At 46.0% G+C, this 14,784-nt stretch overlaps 1 protein-coding gene across 2 annotated transcripts in view; it reads right to left on the bottom strand.

Annotated features, from left to right (window-relative positions):
* Nucleotides 1-14,784, bottom strand: part of ace (angiotensin I converting enzyme (peptidyl-dipeptidase A) 1) — a 432,315-nt gene that overhangs the window by 15,680 nt on the left and 401,851 nt on the right. For both annotated transcript variants that reach the window (XM_085966629.1, XM_085966628.1), the window contains exons 20-21: nucleotides 14,162-14,385; nucleotides 755-899 (exon numbers count right to left, since the gene is read on the bottom strand). In XM_085966629.1, coding sequence (XP_085822755.1) covers nucleotides 755-899; nucleotides 14,162-14,385 — 369 coding nt within the window. The remainder of the gene's footprint in view (nucleotides 1-754; nucleotides 900-14,161; nucleotides 14,386-14,784) is intronic.

Here is a 14,784-nt window from a genome sequence, read left to right as displayed (position 1 = left end):
CTCTCTCTCTCTCTGTTACGAGGTACTCGCAGTCTCTCTCTGTGACCTGAGGTACTCGCAGTCTCTCTCTCTCTGTGACCTGAGGTACTCGCAGTCTCTCTCTCTCTGTGACCTGAGGTACTCGCAGTCTCTCTCTCTCTGTGACCTGAGGTACTCGCAGTCTCTCTCTCTCTCTCTGTTACGAGGTACTCGCAGTCTCTCTCTCTCTGTGACCTGAGGTACTCGCAGTCTCTCTCTCTCTGTTACGAGGTACTCACAGTCTCTCTCTCTCTGTTACGAGGTACTCGCAGTCTCTCTCTCTCTCTGTTACGAGATACTCGCAGTCTCTCTCTCTCTGTTACGAGGTACTCGCAGTCTCTCTCTGTGACCTGAGGTACTCGCAGTCTCTCTCTCTCTGTTACGAGATACTCGCAGTCTCTCTCTCTCTGTTACGAGGTACTCGCAGTCTCTCTCTGTGACCTGAGGTACTCGCAGTCTCTCTCTCTCTGTGGCCCGAGGTACTCGCAGTCTCTCTCTCTCTCTGTTACGAGGTACTCGCAGTCTCTCTCTCTCTCTGTTACGATGTACTCGCAGTCTCTCTCTCTCTCTCTGACCTGAGGTACTCGCAGTCTCTCTCTCTCTCTCTGACCTGAGGTACTTGCAGTCTCTCTCTCTCTCTGTGACCTGAGGTACTCGCACTCCTCTCCCTGTTATTTGTGATTCTCCCAATCTCTCTCCGCTGTTATTTTATTTTCCGGCAGTCCCTGTCTTGTACCTGAGGTTCCACCATTCCTGGTTGTAATCAGCTTCCGCGATCCGCCCATCAAACACCTTCCATCTCCATTGATCCATTAGGTAGCCAAATGGGATGAAAGCGATCTTGTCCAAGGCGATGCTCATCAGGTAGTTAATATCACTCTCTGGGTAAGAGAAACGTCCAGACATTATATTCCATAATTATTGTTGATATTTATTCAGTTGTTCTCAATAATATTTCTGCTTTCTTGACACTGAAGCCTGAAGTATGTGGTCAGCAGACTCTTGTTGACCTTGTGAATGGATGACGCAGATTAGGAAGGCATTCGGCCCATCCTCACTCACCCATCCAGATAGATCCTACACTGCCCCCATCACAGCATCCAACGGCTTCTTAACTGATTCTCGGGTTTTACTCTCCACTACTCTATCTGGGAGTCCATTCCATGTGTTGATCACTCTTTGGGTAAATAAGAACTTCCTGATATCATTCCTAAATTTGTCCATGAATAATTTGAGTTAGTCTCCATTTTCCACGTCTAATTTATTTGTACTAAGGGCACCTCTCATACACCTTCTTTCTAGGCTGAGAAGCCCAGGTTTCTCCAGTCTTTCCTCAAAATTCAGTCCCTACTTTTCTGGGGATCAGCCACGTGACTCTTGTGTTGAATCACCTCCAGGGCTCAAATGTCTCCTGGTGCTTGAGTGAGCAGAAATGGACCTAATACTCCAGCCAGAGCAACGTACAGGGAGAGCATGATTTCCTCCGACTCGGACGCTCCTGTTCTGTCTGTGTAGCTCAGCATTCGACTGGCTTTGTTGACTGTGGAAGTGGCTGGACATGCTGGCCTAGAAGCTGGTTCACGCAGCGCCTGTTTCTCGGGCGAGAATTGGGCACTGTTGGGTTCAGTATGGCGAGCGTTTGACCCGTGGTGGGAGAGCATGCCAAATCGGTTACGGCCCTCCGGGGTCATCCCAGGTGCCCGTGTGAAGCTAACGTTTGGCGCTGTGTGTACTGCGATCAGTTCTCTTGGGCCTAAAGCAGCCAAACCAGCGGGTCTTTAAAGGGCCCACTGGAGGCAGCCACAAAAATTTGACCCGTTTACATTGAGTATTTGAATCAACATTAAATGTAAATTAGACACAGTAGGGGTCTCAACCCTGATCTTTTGGGCACCCACCTCTTTACATCCATTCGAACTTTATCCCTCTAACAAGTGCCTGCTGCTACAAGTGCCTTGAATCAATTTCCTATCTATCCACAGATTTTACCCTGAATTCCCATTACTACTACTGAATTCTTGTCCGTCAGCTCAGCAGCGATATGGGGCCGAATGAATTCATTCCATTGTTAGGCATTGGGGTATGTGGGTTGAGCCCTAAAGGTAGCACCTCTGCATGGCAAACAACCACACCCAGAAAGGTGGTTTTACTAGCAGTGGGCCCTGACAACTCGCCCAGCTCTCACTAGTGGCTCCAAGAACCACACCAAGGCCTTGCCTCAGTTGGCAGGCTCAACCCCAATGAGAGCCGCCAAGGGGTAAAGGTAGAACATTTGGCCAAATTCCAGACCTCTGAAACTGAAACTGAATTCCCTCTGCTTCAACTTAAATAGTAACCTTTAGTGCGGTAATTAGTCAGACGAAATGCAGTAGGGCTTTCCATAGTCCATGTTGGGATATCACTTCCTCAAAAAAGTCAAGGTAGAAACATAGAAACATAGAAGATAGGAGCAGGAGTAGGCCATGCGGCCCCTCGAGCCTGCTCCGCCATTCAATCAGATCATGGCTGATCATCCAAATTCAGTACCCTAGCTTTACTCCTGTGGAATGGGGAGGAGCAAGTAATATCCTATCATATATAACATGAGGATGAGCCCTGCCTGTTCTCTGTGAGCTCTGTCTGGACGAATTGTTCATAAGAACATAAGAAATAGGAGCAGGAATAGGCCACTTGGCCCCTCGAGCCTGCTCCGCCATTCAATAAGATCATGGCTGATCTTGGGCTCAAAGCCACTTTCCCGCCCGCTCCCCATAACCCTTCACTCCCTTATCTTGCAAAAATCTGTCTATCTCCACCTTAAATGTATTTAATGACCCAGCCTCCACGGCTCTCTGGGGCAGAGAATTCCACAGATTTACGACCCTCTGAGAGAAGAAATTCCTCCTCATCTCAGTTCTAAAAGGGCGACCCTTTATTCTGAGACTGTGCCCCCGAGTTCTAGATTTCCCCACGAGGGGAAACATCCTCTCTGCATCTACCCTGTCGTGCCCCCTCAGTATCTTATATGTTTCAATAAGATCACCTCTCATTCTTCTAAATTCCAATGAGTATAGGCCCAACCTGCTCAACCTTTCCTCATAAGTCAACCCCCTCATCTCTGGAATTAACCGAGTGAATCGTCTCTGAACTGCCTCCAATGCAAGTATATCCTTCCTTAAATAAGGAGACCAAAACTGTACGCAGTACTCCAGGTGTGGTCTCACCAATACCCTGTACAGTTGTAGCAGGACTTCCCTGCTTTTATATTCCAACCCCCTTGAAATAAAGGCCAACATTCCATTTGTCTTTTTGATTACTTGCTGTACCTGCATGCTAACTTTTTGTGTTTCATGCACAAGGACCCCCAGGTCCCTCTGAACTGCAGCATTTTGTAATTTCTCTCCATTTAAATAATAGTTTGCTTTTTTATTTTTCCTGCCAAACTACATATGGGTATGATCAGGTTATTTAACAATCAGGAAGGACAGGCAGGAAGGAAGGGGAGGTGGGGTGGCTATGTTAATAAAGGAAGGAATCACTGTAATACAGAGAAATGATATTGGGTCAAAGGATCAGGATCGTGAAACAGTTTGGGTGGAGATAAGGAATAATAAGGGGGAAAAAACACTAGTGGGCGTAGTCTATAGGCCTCCGAACAGTTGCAACTCTGTTGGACGGAGTATTAATCAGGAAATAGTTGAGGCTTGTAATAAGGGAACAGCTATAATTATGGGGGATTTTAACTATCATATTAACTGGACAAATCAAATTGGGCAGGGCAGCCTTGAGGATGAGTTCATTGAGTGTATTAGGGATGGGTTTCTTGAGCAGTATGTAACTGAACCGACCAGGGGGCAAGCAACCTTAGATTTGGTCCTGTGTAATGAGACAGGATTAATTAAAAATGTCCTAGTAAAGGATCCCCTTGGAATGAGTGACCATAACATGGTTGAATTCCATATTCAATTAGAGGGTGAGAAGGTTGGATCTCAAACAAGCGTGCTGAGCTTGAATAAAGGAGACTATGAAGGTATGAGAGCGGAATTGATTAGAGTGGACTGGGAAAATAGATTAAAGGGTAAGACGGTACATGATCAGTGGTGTACATTTAAGGAGTTATTTTACAACTTCCAAAAAAAATATATTCCACTGAGGAAAAAAGGGTGTAAAAGAAAAGATAGCCATTCGTGGCTAAGTAAAGTAATTAAGGATAGTATCCGACTAAAAACAAGGGCATATAAGGTAGCCAAATCTAGTGGGAGGATAGAAGATTGGGAAGTCTTTAAACAAAAAATAACTAAAAGATTGATTAAGAAAGGGAAGATAGATTATGAAAGTAAATTAGCAAAAAATATAAAAACAGACAGCAAAAGTTTCTATAGTTATATAAAAAGAAAAAGGGTGGCTAAAGTAAATGTTGGTCCCTTAGAGGATGAGACCGGGAAATAAATGGTGGGAAACATGGAGATGGCAAAAACGCTGAACAATTATTTTGTATCAGTCTTTACGGTAGAGGACACTAAGAATATCCCAACACTGGACAAACAGGGGGCTCTAGGGGGGGAGGAGCTAAATACAATTAAAATCACTAAGGAAGTGGTACTTGGCAAAATAATGGGACTCAAGGCGGATAAATCCCCTGGACCTGATGGCTTACATCCTAGGGTCTTGAGGGAAGTGGCGGTAGGGATTGTGGATGCATTGGTAATAATTTTCCAAAACTCCCTGGACTCAGCAAAGGTCCCGGCAGATTGGAAAACTGCTAATGTAACACCCTTATTTAAAAAGGGTAGTAGGCAGAAGGCTGGAAACTATAGACCTGTTAGCCTAAAATCTGTGGTTGGTAAAATTTTAGAGTCCATTATTAAGGAGACAGTAACGGGACATTTGGATAAACATAATTTAATAGGACAAAGTCAGCATGGTTTTATGAAGAGGAAGTCATGTTTAACAAATTTGCTTGAGTTCTTTGAGGAAGTAACATACAGGGTGGATAAAGGGGAACCAGTGGACGTAGTGTATTTAGACTTCCAAAAGGCATTTGACAAGGTGCCACACAAAAGATTATTGCTCAAGATAAAAAATCAAGGGATTGAGGGTAATATTCTGGCATGGGTGGAGGATTGGCTATCTAACAGAAAGCAGAGAGTTGGGATAAATGGTTCGTTCTCAGACTGGCAATCAGTAACTAGTGGTGTTCCGCAGGGGTCAGTGCTGGGTCCCCAACTCTTTACAATCTATATTAATGATTTGGAGGAGGGGACCGAGTATAACATATCAAAGTTTGCAGATGATACAAAGATGGGAAGGAAAGTAGTGAGTGAGGAGGACATAAAAAACCTGCAAAGGGACATAGACAGGCTAAATAAGTGGGTAGAGATTTGGCAGATGGAATACAATACTGGAAAGTGTGAGGTTATGCACTTTGGCAGGAAAAATCATAGAGCAAGTTATTATCTTAATGGCAAGAAACTGCAAAGTACTGTAGAACAAAGGGATCTGGGGGTCCTGGTGCACGAAACTCAAAAAGTTAGTATGCAGGTGCAGCAAGTGATCAAGAAGGCCAATGGAATGTTGGCTTTTATTGCTAGAGGGATAGAATATAAAAACAGGGAGGTATTGTTGCAGTTGTACAAGGTATTGGTGAGACCGCACCTGGAATACTGCATACAGTTTTGGTGTCCATACTTAAGAAAAGACATACTTGCTCTCGAGTCAGTACAAAGAAGGTTCACTCGGTTAATCCCGGGGATGAGGTGGTGGACGTATGAGGAGAGGTTGAGTAGATTGGGACTCTACTCATTGGAGTTCAGAAGAATGAGAGGTGATCTTATTGAAACATATAAGATTGTGAAGGGGCTTGATCGGGTGGATGTGGTGAGGATGTTCCCAATGATGGGTGAAACTAGAACTAGGGGGCATAATCTTAGAATAAGGGGCTGCTCTTTCAAAACTGAGATGAGGAGAAACTTCTTCACTCAGAGGGTGGTAGGTTTGTGGAATTTGCTGCCTCAGAAAGCTGTGGAAGCTACATCATTAAATAAATTTAAAACAGAAATAGACAGTTTCTTAGAAGTAAAGGGAATTAGGGGTTACGGGGAGCGGGCAGGAAATTGGACATGAGTCTATGCTCGGAACGGTCATGGCCCTGGGGGTAACGGAGCGGGCCCAGGGGCCGTGTAGCCTGGTTCTGCTCCTACTTCTTGTGTTCTAATTATGTGTTTGATTTCAGGAGATGGTTCTATTCCTGTTCCTGGCTGGGGTGGAAATCACCTTTTACAGAAGGTAAGTACTGTAGAAAATATAGGGACAGTGATCTCCTGGACGAGTTTCGATCGCCTAGATGGGTCGGAGAGGAATTTCCCAGATTTTTTTCTCTCAAATTGGCCATTGGGTTTTTTATCTGGTTTTTCGCCTCTCCCAGGAGATCACATGGGTTTGGGAGGGATGTAGAGTGATAGAAGATTTGAGGTTAGGATCAGATCAGCCATGATCTTATTGAATGGTGGAGCAGGCTCGAGGGGCCGATTGGCCTACTCCTGCTCCTATTTCTTATGTTCTTATGTTCAAAGTGGATAACCTCGCACTTTCCCACATTATACTCCATCTGCCAAATGTTTGCCCACTCACCTCTATATCCCTTTGCAGGTTCTTTGAGTCCTCTGCACAACTTGCTTTCCCACCCATCTTTGTATCATCTGCAAACTTGGCTACATTATACTCGATCCCTTCATCCAAGTCATTAATGTAGATTGTAAATAGTTGGGGCCCCAGCACCAATCCTTGTGGCATCCCACTAGTTACCGTTTGCCAACCAGAAAATGACCCATTTATCCCGACTCTCTGCTTTCTGTTAGTTAGCCAATTCTCTATCCATGCTAATATATTACCCCCAACTCCATGAGCTCTTATCTTATGCAGTAACCTTTTATGTGGCACCTTGTTGAATGCCTTCTGGAAGTCCAAATACACCACATCCACTGGCTCACCCTTGTCCACCCTGCTTGTTACGTCCTCAAAGAACTCCAGCAAATTTGTTAAACATGTTTTCCCTTTCCTAAAACCATGCTGACTCTGTTTGACTGCAGTACTTTTCTCTAAATGACCTGCTACTGCTTCCTTAATGAAGGACTCCAGCATTTTTCCAATGACAGATGTTAGGCTAACTGGTCTATACTTTCCTGCTTCCTGTCTCCCTCCTTCCTTGAATAGGGATGTTACATTATCGGTTTTCCAATCCGCTGGGACCTCTCCAGCGTCCAGGGAATTTTGGTATATTGCAACCAATGCATCCACTATCTCTGCAGCCACTTCTTTTAAGACCCTGGGATGCAGGCCATCTGGTCCAGGGGACTTGTCGCCTTTTAGTCCCATTATTTTACCGAGTACGTTTTCCTTAGTGATAGTCTTTAGTTCCCCACTCCATGTGGCCCCTTGATTATCCATTATTGGGATGTTGTTAGTGTCTTCTACAGTGAAGACAGATGCAAAATATTTGTTCAGAGTCTCTGCCATTTCCCCATTCACCATTATTAATTCCTCAGTCTCATCCTCTAAGGGATCAACATTTACTTTAGCTACCCTCTTCCTTTTTATATACCTGTAGAAGCTCTTACTTTCTGTTTTAATGTTTCTTGCCAACTTACTCTCATAATTCATCTTCTCTCTCTTTATTTTTTTTTAGTCATCCTTTGCTGGTTTAAAAAAATTTCCCAATCCTCTGGTCTCCCACCAATCTTGGCAACATTGTATGCCTTCATTTTCAATTTGATACCATCCTTTACTTCCTTAGTTAGCCACGGATGGTGCTCCCTTCTCCTAAAATCTTTCTTTCTCACTGGAATATATTTTTGTTGAGAGTTATGAAATATCTCCTTAAATGTCCGCCACTGCATTTCAACTTTCTTACCCTTTAATTTGTTTTCCCAGTCCCCTTTAGCCAGTTCTGCCCTCACGCCATTAACAAACTGCCTTTGTTTAAGATCAGGACACTGGTTTGAGATACAACTTTCTCACCCTCCAACTGAATTTGAAATTCAACTATGCTATGATCACTCTTTCCTAGAGGATCTTTTACTATGAGTTCATTTATTAATCCTGTCTCATTACATAGTACCAGATCCAAGATAGCCTGCTCCCTGGTTGGTTCCATCACATACTGTTCCAGGAAAACATCCTGGATGCGCTCTATGAACTCCTCCTCCAGGCTACCATGGCCAATTTGATTTGTCCAATCAATATGGAGATTAAAATTACCCATGATTATTACCGTACCTTTTTTACAGGCCTCCATTATTTGTTGATTTATACTCTGTCCAACAGTATTGCTACTGTTCGGGGGCCTGTAGACTACGCCCACCAGAGACTTTTTCCCCATATTATTTTTTATCTCCACCCAAACCGATTCTACATCTTGATCTTCTGAGCCAATATCACTTCTCACCACTGCACTGATCCCATCCTTTACCAACAAAGCCACCCCACCTCCCATTCCTTTCTTTTTATCCTTCCGAATTGTCATATACCCCGGAATATTCAGTTCCCAGCCCTGGTCGCCTTGCAACCACGTCTCTGTAATGGCGATCAGATCATACCCATTTGTATCTATTTGTGCCGTCAACTCATCTATCTTGTTACGAATACTGCGTGTATTCAGATATAGAGCTTTTAACTTTGTCTTTTTATTTTTCCTTGTTTTGGCCTTTTTTTCTGTTAAACTCTTATTTTTAAACATTCTGTCCCTTCCTGTCACACTCTGGTTATTATTTCCCCCATCTCTAGCCTGCTCTATTGCTTTCTCATTTCTCATTGACTTTTTATTTTCCCACTCACCTGGATCCTCCCCCCGACTATTTAGTTTAAAGCCCTCTCTACAGCCCTAGTTATTCGATTTGCCAGGACTCTAGCCCCAGCATGGTTCAAGTGAAGCCCGTCCAAACGGAACAGCTCCCTCTTAGTTCAAATTACTATTGCAAAGTACTTGATTACTTAGGCAGGCAGGATCTAATTACACATTCCAGATAAACTACTGGTTGTGTCTTGTCCTCCAAGGGAACCAATCAAAAATCTGGTGTTGCAAATAAACGCGACCCATATATATTAGGGATGTTTTTGGTTTAACTACATTTTATTTCCTTTTCCTGGTGAGGTCACATACTGCTCCCATATCTGGGGAGGACTTTTTAATATTGTTTTCATAGCCCCAGACAGGACACAAGAAAAGGTTGTTCACCGACAATTGGTCCTTCTCTCACCTCCAGCCCCCGCCCTTTCTCTCAGGAACAATATTCTTGTCTCTGTGTTTTATCAATATATTATCATCCGGGCTCCTCTAAACTTTCCATTCTTGATCCTTCTGAATTCCCAATCCCACATCCTACACTTTCTTCTTCCACCCTACACCCTCACTGTCATGAAATCAAACCTATCTCACAGTCTCCTACTTTAACTCACTGTTTAACTCCCCCTCCATGTCACTACAGCCCCTCCCCCTCCATGTCATTAAGCCCCTCCCCTCCATGTCACTAAGCCCCTCCCCTCCACGTCAGTACAGCCCCTCCCCCTCCACGTCAGTACAGCCCCTCCCCCTCCATGTCACTAAGCCCCTCCCCCTCCATGTCAGTACAGCCCCTCCCCCTCCATGTCACTAAGCCCCTCCCCCTCCATGTCAGTACAGCCCCTCCCCCTCCATGTCACTAAGCCCCTCCGCTCCATGTCACTACAGCCCCTCCCCCTCCATGTCAGTGCAGTCCCTCCCCCTCCATGTCAGTGCAATCCCTCCCCCTCCATGTCAGTGCAGCCCCTCCCCTCCATGTCAGCGCAGCCCCTCCCCCTCCATGTCAGTGCAGCCCCTCCCCCTCCATGTCAGTGCAGCCCCTCCCCTCCATGTCAGTGCAGCCCCTCCCCCTCCATGTCAGTGCAGCCCCTCCCCCTCCATTTCAGTGCAGCCCCTCCCCTCCATGTCAGTATAGCCCCTCCCCTCCATGTCAGTGCAGCCCCTCCCCCTCCATTTCAGTGCAGCCCCTCCCCTCCATGTCAGTATAGCCCCTCCCCTCCATGTCAGTGCAGCCCCTCCCCCTCCATTTCAGTGCAGCCCCTCCCCTCCATGTCAGCACAGCCCCTCCCCCTCCATGTCACTAAGCCCCTCCCCCTCCATGTCAGTACAGCCCCTCCCCCTCCATGTCACTAAGCCCCTCCCCTCCATGTCACTACAGCCGCTCCCCCTCCATGTCAGTGCAGCCCCTCCCCCTCCATGTCAGTACAGCCCCTCCCCCTCCATGTCAGTACAGCCCCTCCCCCTCCATGTCAGTACAGCCCCTCCATGTCAGTGCAGCCCCTCCCCCTCCATGCCAGTACAGCCCCTCCCCCTCCATGTCAGTACAGCCCCTCCCCCTCCATGTCAGTGCAGCCCCTCCCCCTCCATGTCAGTACAGCCCCTCCCCCTCCATGTCACGAAGCCCCTCCCCCTCCATGTCACTAAGCCCCTCCCCCTCCATGTCACTAAGCCCCTCCCCCTCCATGTCACTAAGCCCCTCCCCCTCCATGTCAGTACAGCCCGTCTCCTCCTTATTTTTCTGTTTTGCTCCGGTCCTAAATGGGTTGATTTATAAAGTAACTGTGACGTGGAAATTTTTTAGATGAAGAAATAATACACCTCAGTAATGATGTCTACCATGTCAGCCATGGCTCAATGGTAGCACTCTTGCCTCAAATCAGAAGGTCATGGGTTCAAGCCCTACTCCAGAGACTTGAGCACAAAATCTAGGCTGACACGCCAGTGCAGTATTGAGGGAGTGCTGCACTGTCGGAGGTGCTGATTTTTGGATGAGACATAATTGAAAATAAGAAAATGGCAAACATGTTGAATAATGACTTTATGCCAGTATTTACAGTAGAGGAAGAGGATAGATAGCATACCGGATATCTCAATGAAACTAATATTGAATCAGGGATGGGGACTCATCAAAATTAATGTAAAACAAAATAACAGTGATGAAGAAAATAATGGCATTAAAGAGTGAAAAATCCCCAGGACCAGATGGTTTCCACCCCAGGGTTTAAAGGAAGTAGGTAAGAACATTGCAGATGCCCTAAGTTTAATCTTACATGGTCTCTCGATTCAGGAACCATTCCTTTAGATTGGAAAGTTGCGCATGTCACTCCACTATTTAAAAAAGGTGAGAGAGGAAAACCAGGGAATTATAGACCAGTTAGCCTAACATCTGTTGTCGAGAAATGACTAGAGTCTATAATTAAGGTTAGGGTGACTGAACACCTTGAAATTTTCAGCTGATCAGAGAGAGCCAGCGTGGATTTGTGAAAGGCAGGTCATGCCGGATGAACCTGATTGAATTTTTTGAAAAGGTGACTAAAGTAGTGGACAGGGGAATGTCTATCGATGTTATTTATATGGACTTCCAGAAGGCATTTGATAAAGTCCCTCATAAGAGACTGTTAGCTAAAGTTGAAGCTCATGGAATTGAAGGAAAATTATTGACCTGGTTAGGAAATTGGCTGAGCGGCAGGAGACAGAGAGTGGGGATAATGGGCAGGTATCTAACTGGCAGGATGTGACTAGTGGTGTCCCACAAGGATATGTGTTGAGGCCTTGCCCTCAACTATTCACGCTATTTATAACGACTTAATGATGGGATAGAGAGCCACATATCCAAGTTTGCTGATGACATAAAGATAGGCGGCATTGTAAGCAGTGTAGATGGAAGCATAACATTGTAAAGAGATATTGGGCCGGTAATTCCGTTCCCAACGTGTGAGTACGGACGGTGTACTCACGCGTGTGGCCGGGGGAATTGCCGGATTCCAGCATGCACAGCGCATGTGCGGGAAACCGACATTTCCTCTCCATCGAACTAAGGGACTAGGGACAGGGTCACTGGCAAGGCTTGTGAAGCTAAGTCAGAGCCAGGCCTGGTTAGTACCTGGAGGGGTGACCATCAGGGAAGACCAGGTGCAGAAGGTCACGGAAGGAGCCCCGAGGAGGGGCGGTTGGTGAGAAGGTCACGGAAGGAGCCCCGAGGAGGGGCGGTTGGTGAGAAGGTCACGGAAGGAGCCCCGGGAGGGGCGGCTGGTGAGCAGGCCCGGGCGTTGGGCTGAAGATTGTCGGACAGGAGGAATGGTGGAAACGGAATGGCGGCGCGCACAGACGCAGCGGCTTTGCTTCTCCCAGGACGGTGCTATTTACGTTTAATGTTAATGTTATTTGCACTGGACTCATGGGAACTTGCCAGATCACATTTCGTTGTTCATGTACTTGTGCATTGTACAATGACAATAAAGTTGAATTATTATTATATTATTATTAAGGGGTTAAGAGGTCCACACGTTGAACTTCCATCGTTTTGACAGGTTTGCGCGTGTGCAAGGGCCTGGACTTTTTGGAAATGAAAAAAGGAGGCGTAAGGAGTGGATTCTTGAAGGTAAGTGGTCTATTATTTAAAATTATTACATTTTTTCCACAGCTTCATTGTTTTTAAGGACTGTACGGTAAGGTAAGTTTGTTTTTAGACCCGAATTCGTAAAAAAAAAATTTTTTCAAAAATGTTATTAATTGTTTTAAATAGTTTTTTAACGTTATTTATAGTTTATTTAATTATTGGGATGTTTTAAAATTTTTTAATTAAAGTTAAACTAGTCTTTTGGGCGCCCGTACTTTTCATGAGTTTGACAGTCTTTACCATCAAACTCATGAATGAACCTTCCCCTCCCCTGATTGGCTGTACAGTGCTCACCTGATCCCAGCCGGCACATCGCACTAACTACGCCGCTGGATCAGGTTAGCACTGCGCGCCGACATCTGAACCGGGCCTGTGACAGGAAATGCAAGCAGGCCCGGGCTTCAGATGTCAGCGCGCCGGGTGAGTGCAGATCGGGGGCTTGCACGCGCGGCAAGCTCCCGATCCTAATTTCAGGGCCATTGATAGATTAAGTGAATGGGAAAAATTGTGACAAATGGATTTCAATGTAGGCAAGTGTGAAATCATCCACTTTGGACCTAAAAAGGCTAGATCAGAGTACTTTCTAAATGGTGAAAAGCTAGAAGCAGTGGAGGTCCAAAGAGACTTGGGGATCCATGTACACAGATCATTAAGATGTCATGGGCTTGGCAGGAGTGCAGCGTAGATTTACCAGAATTATACCTGGACTCCAAGGGTTAAATTGCGAGGAGAGATTACACAAACTAGGGTTGTATTCCCTGGAATTTAGAAGGTTAAGGGGTGATTTGATTGAAGTTTTCAAGATATTAAGGGGAACTGATAGGGTAGATAGAGAGAAACTATTTCCGCTGTTTGGGGAGTGTCGGACTGGGGGACATAGCCCAGAAATTAGAGACAGATCTTTCAGGAGTGTAGTTAGGAAACAGTTCTACACGCAAAGGGTGGTCGAAGTTTGGGACTCTCTCTCTCAAATGGCAGTTGATGCTCGGTCAATTGGTAATTTTAAATCTGAGACCGATAGATTTTTGTAAATCAAAGGTATTAAGGGACAGGAGGCAAAGGCGGGGATATGGAGTTCGGTCACAGATCAGCCATGATCTCATTGAATGGTAGAACAGGCTTGAGGGGCTGAATGGCCTCCTCCTGTTCCTATGTTTTTATAAACCAAGGCCCGGTCTGCCCTCTCGGGTGGACGTAAAAGATCCCACGGCACTATTTCGAAGAAGAGCAGCGGAGTTCTCCTGGTGTCCTGGCCAATATTTATCCCTAAACCAACATCACTAAAACCGATTATCTGGTCATTGTCACATTGCTGTTTGTGAGGGCTTGCTGTGCGCACATTTGCTGCTGCATTTCCTGCATTACTTCAAAAGTACTTCATTGGCTGTAAAGCGATTTGGTACGTCCAGAGGTTGTGAAATTACTTTCAGGCTGGGTAGTTTCTCTCTGAGCATTCTTCTTCTTCTTAGGCAGCCCCTCGGGACCGAGGATGACTTGCTTCCACATTAAAAATGAGTTCTCAGGTGACTGATGAGTCCAATGCGGGACCTGCAGTCTCTGTCACAGATGGGGCAGACGGTGAGCCTAACCCATCAGTCGCTGGACTTCAATATAATCACATCTGCCTGTGCACACCTCAGCCCAAGTTACGGTTAGCAACCATTCCCCTTTGACCTCAGTAACATTCCACAGTAAGAGCCTGCAGTTACCTTTGTTGTCCTCCACCTTGCTGAGGAGCCCGATGTCGTGGAGATGTTTGGGAGTGGATACTGACAGAGCCATAACATCGCCGATGGCCTCGTGGAACCCAGGGTTAGCGCCGTCTCGGAACGAGATGGGCAGGTCTTTGTACTGAAGGAAGTACTGAATATGGCCCATTTCATGATGCACTGTTACCAGGTCATCCATGTTCACCACGGTGCACTGCTTAATCCTGGCAAAAGAACAACAACGGATCAACAAGAATCGACTTGAAAGGACTTTCATAGCACTTGGCAATGGGGGCAATCTTCTGAGCAAATCACCGAATTGGGAAATTGTGGGCAGCGCTTGAGGTAGCTCATGACCAACATAGAATCATAGGCTCATCGTGCCACAAGTTCCTGAAGGATATAAGTGCAGTGGGGCGGGACCTCTGACCGTCGGTCTGCCCCGACCTTGACCCCAATCCTGGTGGACTGCCTAAAGGAAGCGGAGCCCGTACCATTGCTCCCAGGGTGTAAGGCCCATGAGAGGCAGGGTCAGGAGCTTTGGCATGACACCTTGACAGGGAGGTGTCAGGCCAAAGATCCAAGGTTTTTTTTTGCAAAGCATTAGTTGTACAGCGACTGCT

Source organism: Somniosus microcephalus, chromosome 24 (genome assembly GCF_052327205.1).
Source record: "Somniosus microcephalus isolate GS21.2 chromosome 24, FLI_Smic_1.0, whole genome shotgun sequence".
Taxonomy (NCBI): Eukaryota; Metazoa; Chordata; class Chondrichthyes; order Squaliformes; family Somniosidae; genus Somniosus; species Somniosus microcephalus.
This window is presented reverse-complemented; position numbering and strand designations above follow the sequence as displayed.